This window comes from Poecilia formosa, unplaced genomic scaffold (genome assembly GCF_000485575.1).
Source record: "Poecilia formosa unplaced genomic scaffold, Poecilia_formosa-5.1.2 Scaffold446, whole genome shotgun sequence".
Taxonomy (NCBI): domain Eukaryota; kingdom Metazoa; phylum Chordata; class Actinopteri; order Cyprinodontiformes; family Poeciliidae; genus Poecilia; species Poecilia formosa.
In genome coordinates, this window is record NW_006800385.1 from 98272 (window position 1) to 109163 (window position 10892).

Genomic DNA, 10892 nt, shown 5'->3' on the forward strand with positions numbered 1-10892 from the left:
TTTTGTGAATAGGAGCAGAAAAGAAAATGGGAAAAATTGAAGTTTTCAGCCTAAAACTGGAAAAATAAACTGTTTAGTGCTCCAGATGTTAAGGAAATAGATTAGGGCAATGCTTAAAATAATCCTGAAGGAAATGAAGGACAGCGATAAAATTACAAGAAATATCAATGAAGGAGCTTACTGGCATTACAAATATTGTTTTTTAATGTGAATTGCATTTACACCTGAAGGCTCTGCTCATATTACGCCTCCCTACATTCAGTATTCTTGTTTTTCCAGCAGCCATTAGGGCCACAGAAAAGAAAATTCTGACTTTAAGCTTCTAAGATAAATAATTATAATTCAGAGAAAAGCCAAAATTCTGCAGGGAAAAAAACAATTCTGAGAAAAGAAATTTAGAATTATGAAAGTCAAAATTCTCAAATTATTCTCAGATTCTGACTTTTGACCTCAGAAGATTAAAACCCAAATTATTTTTTTCCCAGTGGCCAGTTTTCATATGAATGCCATCAAATGACACCAACGTAAAACGATGTTCGGCGTTTAACTGGAGTACGCATTGAGCGCAGAGGTGGCTGTTTATTCATAATTTAGCGGTTTGCTAATGGGTTTTATCAATGCATTTCACCAGAACTGGACACTTATAATCTCACTATGGCCAAAAATAAAAGTGAGTTTGACATCCCTCTGATAATCGGCGAGTTATTAAATGCTCGTTTCCTGTTCCCTTAGCTTGATTTGATTGTTACACTTTGCAAACGAGGAGCATCAGTGAAAGCAGAGAAAGCTTAAGAAGCTGCATGTGTGTTGTTGTTTATATTAGCCGTGTGCTAACTTGACTGTGGAAAGGCTGCAGAGAGAACAGCTTGTTCTGTTTTTCTGGCTTCAGTTCCTCCACATGTCTGAGTGAGAATGAAGCAGAGCGGAGCGCGAATGTTTTACCTCCTTAAACCTGCCTGCCACTGTCAGCATTTGTCCTTGAAGCTACTGATGTTCACATTTATTCTGGCTTTTTGTGAGTAAAATATGTTTCTAAAGGAAAGTGAAAAGCTGATCGCTCAGTAGAGCAGGAGTGGAGGAACAAACCAGGATGGAGGGCTGAGAGGCGGAAACGCTGGTTTGCTGGTGATGGGAAGGAAAATGATGCAGTAAGGTGCTCTGATTGTGCAGATCAGAGCTTTAGTGTAAAAAAGCTGCAATGAGAGAAAATAGTTTGTTTAAAGATGGTAGAAAAAACCGACACTTTAAAGAAAATCATTGTTTACTCAGCGGTGGAGTCAAAGAGGCCCAGCATTTGATCCAACTGACCATCTACAGTTTGAAGTAAATCCTTTTAAGCTTTTGGCTCAGAGTAATTTCTGTTGAATGAAGATCAGAAATGCACCAAACTAAGAATGTAGATTTTAAAATAAAAGAAAATGCTAAAAATGTTAGCTGTATATACTTTGATTCATAAACGGAGATGATCGTAGTTATTCACTTTTCTGTGGGATTTAAAAACACAACCTCTATTTTTTGGTGCCGCTTTACTACAAATGAATTCTCCATTAAGTAATTATGTAAAATAAAGCGGCAAGGCAGCTGCTAACCTTAATGGTTAAATTATTTCCAAACAACAAATGTCAACTTTGTGGTATTTAATCTCTTTCTCCTTGTAAAGGGAGAGAAATCAACATTGAACCTTTTATTTCAGTAGGAAAATGAAACAGTTCCTGCTGAAATAAAGGTTAAATATCATCAATAACATAAAATCTTATCAATTTTAATTTTATTGAGTAATTTTCCACTTTTTCATGCTTTGCGAATAAATCTTCCTTCAGTTCTTAACAGAGAAATCTGTGAAGCTGCCTAACCTGTAAATGCATCACATTTAAAGAAGAGAAGAGTATTTAGTTGAATCTGTAATAAAAACATTTTCTATCACGTTGACTGTAAATAAAATCTCACTTTATGGCGCCTGAAGCCTCCCTGACCTCCTGTCTGTTCCTGCACTGCAGCTGTTTTAGGATGAAGGTCTGATCTGCACAGCTGTTAAAGTTTTAACTTTAACTGGGAAGGAAAACAAAACGCCAGTAAAACCAGTGGAAGCAGATAATGAGTCAGCTTTCTAGTTTGATACAACTAAGCATTACCAACCAAAAAAACGTCTGCAAAGGCTTTTTAAAACACTGAATATGAAAGTGTAGCTATTAGTTGAACAGTATAATACATTATTGTAACTGTGAATATTGTGTAAGCGTCCAGCAGTATGCAGGTGTGGTCACATGCAGGAGTTATTTCTCTCAGGGTTTGGTTTCTTTGTAAGAAAACCAACCGGTGGACAGACGGACGTCTCTTCTTGAGTTTTGCAACAGAAACCAAACGGCAGGAAAAGTTGCCATAACCTGCAGCAGGCGCTGGCTTTCCACCGCCTCTCCATCGTTTCCCCCAGAGACGCTTCAGAGTCCAAGTTTGGTCCTGACCTGCCGCCAGCAGCTTATTTTATATGAGGGTGAAATTTGGCCAAAAATGAGGGCTGATAAGATTAATCTGATTAATTGTGATTAATCAATCATTGACATAATTAACTAATTTAGTCATCACTACTTGTTCCCTCAGTAAATTTCTTTTTTTGTTTTTTTGAGTCTATATAGTCAGAGATGTAATTAAGACAAAACTATAAAATCATTTAGACATTTAAGATGAAAACATGTTAAATGTCTCTAAATGTTTTAGCTTCACTGGGTTCAGATTTACTAAAGCGAAGCTGTTCCTGTGGAGAACCCCAACCTGCTGCTAGCAGCTTTATTTCTTATTTAACAAAAAGGAAGTGAATTGTTTCTTTGGATCTTTTAATATTGTATTAACATTTAATCTGTACAATGTGCCTAATTGAAAAATGAATCAATTATTAAAATTATCATCTGTTGCAGCTCTAGTCCATATTATGTTTTATAATGTTTTTACTTACTTCACACAATAAATCAAATCTTTGCTACATAAATGTGTCACATATTGAAATTGCAAAGAGTCTGAAATGCAACAGCCGACTCGTAATATTGAGTCGGCTTTTGTATTTTTAGTGATAAATTGGCTCAAATTTAAAGTGACAGGCACATTATAATAAGATTTACCCCAAATACTCGTTTGCTTTACCGATTCTTCTTCTAATGGATCAAAGTTTCACAGAACCAACCCACAAAGGTGTAGAAAACGTGTTTCTGTTGTCAGAGTTGCAAAACTCAAAGGTCACATCTGGAGTTGTGAGCCAGCGGCCGCACCAGCATACCAACCGTTGAAGCTGAACCTAGTGAAAAATAATAGAGTCCAGTCTACAGCATCTATGAAGCGGAAGGAGAGGGCGTTGAAGCCACACTGTAAATACAGAATAATAAACCAGGTTTGGTTGCTGAGGCTGCACAGCAAAGGGTTAAAATATCTGCTGATTGGTTTCAGGTTTGATTTCTTGTTTGTGCTGTGCAGCCTCAGCGTCTGCTACTACATGTGGAGGCCGTACAGGCCTCATCTACAACCACCGTCTACGACATCAGGCTACTCTGAAACCAAGATTACATTAATATGTCTGGGTGACGCATGAGGCTGGAACGAGCATCGTCACTCCAGAGACGCGTCGTCGTGTCTGAGACGTAGCAGAGGTCCGACTTCCTCCAGGCCACGGCACGAATTCAGAAACTCTGAGTAAAGATACATTGTCAGAATAGAGCACAGCCGTGTAAATCCCCTGAAGAACGAAAAGGACACAGTGCCATCGCTTGTCATAAACTCTGCGTTTCTCTGAGGAAGTCAGAACCACACATCCATAGAAAACTATTCATCTGTTGCTTTGTAACCCTGTTAGACCAGCTTCGTGTTGGAAATCTGTTACGTGACCAAAACCTTCCAACACTTTATCAAACTCACTTTACGTTGCAGTCTAGAGACAGAGTGTGTGTGTGTGTGTGTGTGTGTGGGGACAAGATGTAAATGTGCTGCCTTGATACACAGGTCTGTTCTTTGGCATGGTCGTTCCTAAACACCAGTCCGGATGTGTCTACAGAAAATAAAGTGAACTAAACCAGAGCAGGATGGACAGATCTCTACTTAAAGGCTGTGTGTCAGGCCCGGCTCTAATCAATCGATCTGATTGGTTTGTTGATCAGGAGAGCCTTCATCCTGATGATGATCTGTGAAATCAGAGCCGTTGAACTCGGGCCTGAAGCTCACACCGACAGAAGACACTTGCTCAGTAGTATTGGTGTTGGAAATCAAACGGACTCTTGCCAAACAAACTTTCTAAACACACCTCACACAGATATATGTGTGTATTATATATAATTTTACATACATGTTTTTTTTATCTTGTATTTATTCTTTTTAAAAGTTTTTCTTTAACCCCTGAGAATACCACAAACTGCTTCTTGAGTATAAAATACAGCTGTAGGGTAAGATGTGTGAATCTGCAGTAAAACGAGGCGCAGCTGGGTCTGGGAGCTCCGGGGAGCCGATTCATGTTTTATCTGTGGTGGTTTACGGTTTATGCAGTCGAGCCGTTTGCTGCAGGAGCTTGGTCAAGTCTGGTTTGATCAGAACGCCGTGCTGGTGTCATAATCCGCTAAGAGGACCAAAAAACAACACGGCAAACTGCATAGATGCACATAATGACCTGAACTGACCAATTTATTCTGATATTTTTCATCTACGACGACTTAAATGAGTTGGAATTGACTTGAACCACAACAATTAGCTAAAACCCTGGACATTTCCTCTAATAATGAAGGTTTTAATGGTTCAAACACCAAATATACGCACAGTGGAAGCTAAGACCTTCAGCACCAGTGAACATGAACAGCGTTCCTGATTGGCTGCTTTGTAAACACCAGCCAATAGCAAGCAGCTTAGGAAGCTTAAACATCGTTTTATTCTCTGCACGTCGGTGAAGTTTCTGCAAATTATTTGCAGAAAACTGCCTGAAAAGTTTGGGATCCTCTGTAATTTATCTTCAGAATCATTGAAATGTTTATAAAATAGTTTTAGTAAAGCATAAAAAATAATCGTGACATGCCATCGGCTGACGTTTACCTCTCAACTTCCTTGGTTCTGATTGGCTGCCGAACGGAAATAAAGATGAATGTAGATATTAAAGGTTTCTGCTGTAGTTATTAAGGTATATTTAATGTTTAAACTATTATAATCTGTAGCTTTAGGTATTATTGGAGGCGGTCTGCAGCAGGATTGGATTTTATCTCTTCCCAGCTGGTTTTGGTTTCCTCTGGGGTTCACTAGGCTACAAAGTTTGATTGTTTTAGTTTTTTAAACTAGATTTAAATATATTTCTAGACTTTTGGAAATCTCAAAGTTTGGGTGAGGACTATGTTTTAAGCTTCTTGAGTATTTTCTTTGTTTTATAATATTACTACAAACTTTGTCTCAGATAAACACAGAGAACTGAAATAACTGCTTCCACCAGGAAGACTGAGTATAAATATAAATCAGTAGCTTGAGCTGCTTTTCAACTGCACTGCAGAAATGATCTTCTGTGATTCTACTGATGTCTCATGTCAAATAAACTCTGATTCACAATAAAATGTAGATTTTCTTTGGTGGTTTTTGAATGATAAAACCACTGAAATGGGCTCAGACCTGTTTTTATCCCAGCAGATCAAACATGAGCAGCAAATATCTTGCAGGACTCCTGAAAGCTGGAACATGGTGTAACTTGGCCAAGCTCTTGTTTTTAAAGGCTCTCTGCGACCGTGATGCGTTCAGGGGCGGCTCGTAACACTAGGCAGCTCTGTGGCTCTGCAAAGTGCTGCAGATGTATTGGTTACAAAAATGGCAAACGCTGCATGTTGGTTTTTTTAGGCACTATTCAATCATTATGGTGAAGACACCCAGTGGCCACATGGCAGCCAATCAGTTGGGATTTTATTTCGCTTTGATTGTTACAAATTTGGATTGAGAGGCTGATTGATTCACTCACTGATTGTTTTGTGGGGAGGCCACAGGAAGTGACCAAGGCACAATGTTTCTCTGCTGATATTTTTGTAAAGATTTAGGGGGTAGAATTGATTTAGGAAGAAATGGAGAAAGATTGGATTAAGTACTTATACCAGGGGTGTCCAAACTTTTTGCACTGAGGGGCCAAAATCCCCAAGCAGAAAATATTCTGGGGCCAAAATATAATTTTTTCCCCCACAATTAAAAATGCAAAAGATATCAATGTGAATTCTTTCTTTTATGTGGATAAAACTAAGGCAAGCATAAAAGTTATTTAACTTTTTGAACTTATTTTCCATTTTATGAACCTATAAAATGTTTTTACTTTATTCCCCGTAACAAAAGTAAAACATTTTCTTTCATAACTTTTGCTTTATTTAGCCAAATGCAATGGATGAGTGTACCAAAGTCTGTTTTGACTAAAAACAAGCTGAACTTGTAAAAATTACAAAAAGTACTAAATGGCCACATTTATGCCGTTCTTGAATTGCAGTCGGGGCCACAAATGGCCCCCAGGCCGCACTTTGGACACCCCTGATTGATGCGATACTACGATGAGTGAATATGTCAGTTTGTGTCTGACAGTGGCGGGTTGGGGTCAGTCTTCAGTCTGTAATATTTCTGCTTTGAAGGGATGAGAAGCGATAAAATGAGAAACTCGGCGTCTGAAATCGACCCCAGCCCTGAATGAGCTTCGGTTTTACTCTCAAGTGCTTCCATGACAGCTCGACTGACTAGTTATTGTGCTTTTCAAGGCTGAGAACATGCTGCCCTGTGCCGCCCTCTGCACATATTCATGCCAGCTCTGCTATGAAATCGTCTGAATATTTTGAGGAAAACTGGTTGGATGCAGCTCGGACCTTAAAGCATACCCTGGAACCAGCGCGAGTAAGAAGAGGAGTAATGCCCCAAAGTGTTTGTTCCCAAGTCTGACCGAACCACAGACACCAGGCCACAACCAGATGAGTTAGAAATATACAAAAGACGAATGTTTAGTTTCCAATAGTATGAGGAGCGAACTGCGGTCCAGTGGAGAAGCTTTACTGTACGGTCGGCGTACAGCTACATTCAGAAAACCAGGCAGTCAGAGCTGGGACGCCGCTCCACACCACGGGTTTGGTTTGACAAGGCTGCGCAGCCGCCGTTACTTTGTTTAGGACGCCAGGACGCTCCTCCTCAGTAGATCCTCGTTGGCAGGATGCAGCTGTGGCAGCCGAAGCTTTCGTCCGCCGGACCGCGTTTCCAAATCGCTCTCTCCATCGGAGAAGTACCCATCAGTCTCGGCGGCAGCGTCCAGCATCGATGCGCCTTTCCCTGTGAGCGGCAGGTCCATGGAGTCCAGTTCCCCGACCCTTGACCTCACTTTACCCTGCCGGGCCACGCGACCCCGCGACCCCCGCAGGACGGCCCCGGCGTCAGGCACTGCGGCTCCCGGACTGGAGGCCGGCGGAGGGGAAGCGCTCGCCATGAAACCGGACACCGCGCGGACGCTGTCCCAGCGGCCGCGCTCCTCCGAGATGTGGCAGGAATCCATCTTGGAGATGGGCGGCTGCGGCGGCGGGTCGCCGTTCGGGTCGCAGCTCCTGGTCTGGTGGTGGTGACCCGCCTTGGACGAGCTTCTGGACTTCTCCCCCCGGCGGCCAGCGTGGCTGGATTTTTCCCAGAAGCCCTTGGCTGTGGACGGGCTGCCGGCCGCGGCCGACCCAAACACCCGCTGGGCGCCGGCGCCGCTCGGTCCTCGAGAACGAGGCTTGCTGCTTCCTCTGGGTTTCCGGCCCAGCTGAGGCGTTTTCCACGCCGACTGCATAGAGTTCTCCATCATGAGGTTCAGGAGGCTTTCCTCACCCTGCATCAGCTGGAGGAGGAGGAGGAGGTGGAGGAAGGGGAGTAGGAGGAAGGGAAAAATGTCTGTGAAATAATCTACCAATGAAACTGGAACTTTTTCATCAATATAAAGGAATTATTCACTAAAGACAAACTCCCATTTCTTGCTTGAAAGTTACCTGTAAGTTTTGTTTTATTTCAAGTTTACTGAGATATTTGCTCTGGAAACTAGACCAAAATTACTTGGTAAGATTTTGTGTTTTTGCAGTGCAGAAACATCACAAAACCCGCCCATCTCCATAAAAGCAGCCCAAATCTGTCTATATTATATATATATATCGACTTCATTCATAAACTTGTGGCAATTCAAACCATTTTTGTTTGTCCTGTTTTCTGACCCATTGTGACTTTTTGAGTTTTTTGTGGCGACATTTCAGTTTAAATCATGACTTTCCCTGGGATTTCTGTTTTACAGTGCAAACACAGTGACACTGGATTAACCAATAATTAATCATTGATTTCACACTCAACAGATTGTAAACATTACAAAATAAATCAGTAAGTCAAATAATACGACATTTTTATTAAAATGGTTTCTATAAAAGTGATGATCTGACCTCCCTCCTGTTCCCATTTCTTACAATAACTAACATTTCCCAGCCGTACCTGGTCGGACAGCAGGCTGCTGCGTTGGTCGTCGTGCTGGCCGCCCAGAGCCCACTGGCTCAGCATGTCGTCGGCCGTGATCTGGACCGACTTGGCCAGCCAGCTGTCGAACAGAGAGCTTTCTAACGGAAACGACTTGGACAGACCTGAGGAGAGAAAAACTACGATAAGTCACGTTACAACAGAATAAAATATACCTTATTATTCTCCAGGGGGAAATTGCTTATTAGCTGAGAATTTCTTAAATATTAATGCAAGTGATTAAAATTTATAAAATTCATATCAAAGAGCAGAGAAACCGTGAATGATGCTCATGCTGTAAAGTATTAACAAAGCAGCTTTAGTTGCTTTGTTATTTTAATAGTTCTGTTTTCCTTTTTAACTACATTCTTGTTGTAAACCTGCAGCGCTCCCAGAATACCTGAAATACCACAGAGGAGGATTCAGAGGAAAAGTCTCCTGTAAATCCTGAACCGCCTGCAATAATCCAACAACAGGACAGCAGGAGGTGCTGTTAGGGTGCGTTTAACACCAGCTACCCCACACACACACTCACACACACACACACACAGCGGCTGTTTCCATGACGCAGCATGCCTCTGCAGGAATCAGGAGAGCTCTGAGGGAGGGAATAGGTGACGAAGGAGAAAACAAGAAATGGGGAAGAGGTGTGAGGAAACAAACGGCAGCAGAGCCGATCAGACGGAGGGAGGAGGAAAAGAAACACCGACAAGTCACCTGGTGGAAGGTCGCTACGGTTACGGCTCAGTTAGAAACCAGAGAGACACGTTTCACTCTAAATAAGATATTCATGTTATTTTATCACTTCTAAAAGTATCTGCAGGTTTCAGAAAATCAGATTTAAAGAAGTCAATGTAAAATTGATTTCTATTTTTTAGCTTTGCATCATGTTATAAGGTTTTTCCCTGGAATGTTTCTTTGATTTTTTTCCATGTTTGAGTGGTCCTTTAATCTCCATGGCAACCATTCAGCTGTTAAACACCTGGGTAGACCTAGCCCCGCCTTCAAGGCTCCTCCCCCACTCAGCTCCTCCAGACTAGCCAGCAGCAATTAGCAAACACCTGCTGAGCTCATTATAGGAGCTGCTGCTCAGAGCTGCTCTGGTAAAACATTAAAGCGTGAAGAGAGGAGCTTTTAAAGAGACAGAGGCCCAATTTCAATCAGGAATCAGGGAGTAAAACTTGTTTTAAAGTCATATTTGACAAACATAAGCATGTTTACAACAACTGAAAATATCAGTTACTGGATTATGCAATAAAACGTCCTGGAAAACACAATGCTGGCCCTTTAAGACCAGAAGTGTGACGTCACATGAGAAATATGTATTTAGAGGAAGCAAACAAGCTGAAAACTTTAACGTCAACGCCGTTAACATTGTTTTTGTTTTACAGTATAATCAAGAGTTAAATTTATCAGTGTTTACCTGGAGCTAATAACCTGCTACTTCAAAGAGAGTAAAGGTGGATCTTCGTCTCTGAAAACACAGAGGAAGAGGCGGGACCAGACCCGACAGGGAACAGATGGCTTCACACACACACACACACACACACACACACACACACACACACACACACACACACACACACACTCTGAGACAGATGAACACATACGGCATGCAGACAAACAGAGACGGCACTGAGAGCGGTATACTACATATATAACCCTGATAATGGACGGCAGAGTCAGACACGTAAAACTACTCTGGCAAAAACAACAGCAGGAAACTAAACACAAACACCGACTTATTTGTCATGGAAACGCAATTTTAGTGACCGTATCCCAGCATGCATGCTGCGTCAAGTTGCAGTTCTTATCCTCTTTGCGGTCAGGTGGAAGAACAAGAAGCAAAATAAACAGAAAGATGGGGTTTCAGATGGACAGATATGGGCGAAGAATCCAGTGAGAAGACGAAATGGAGATAAAGCCCAACCAGACCAGTTATCACAGTTTACTGATGTAAACACAAACAGTGAAGAGGAGGAAAACTGGGACTGCGTTTTATACATCCAGACATTTTCTACCACCAGCAGTGATGACAACAAACTTCCTGTTTTAAATCCAGCTTTGGTTCATATTTAGCGTCTTGAGCTGTAGTTTCTCTCTCAGGTGTCTCAGCATCGAGTTTCAGCAACGTGTAAAGTTTCCATCGCTGAGGAAAGTGTCAACAACTCCAACAGTTGAGCTATAAAACCTACAGAAGCTCCATCATTAATCATCTCATCAGGTATCGCTGATTTAAAATACCTGCTGATTTACTGACTGGCAGCCAATCAGCTCGTCTCAGACCCAACTGACACCTGTTGGTCAATCCCTGTGGCTCATTCATCTGATGTAAATAATGTTCTACTTTAAAGTTCGTAGCTTTGTGTGTGTGTGTGTGTGTGTGTGTGTGTGTGTGTGTGTGT

General features: G+C 41.7%; 1 protein-coding gene across 4 annotated transcripts in view; it reads right to left on the reverse strand.

The window, feature by feature from the left end:
• Positions 1-203: 203 nt before the first annotated feature.
• The window catches only part of jade2 (jade family PHD finger 2), a 135759-nt gene continuing 125070 nt past the window's right edge, over positions 204-10892 (reverse strand). For all 4 annotated transcript variants that reach the window (XM_016663793.1, XM_016663794.1, XM_016663792.1 and 1 more), the window contains 2 exons: positions 8467-8612; positions 204-7831 (listed from right to left, as the gene is read on the reverse strand). In XM_016663793.1, the coding sequence (XP_016519279.1) occupies positions 7130-7831; positions 8467-8612 (848 nt within the window). In that variant the 3' untranslated portion in view covers positions 204-7129. The remainder of the gene's footprint in view (positions 7832-8466; positions 8613-10892) is intronic.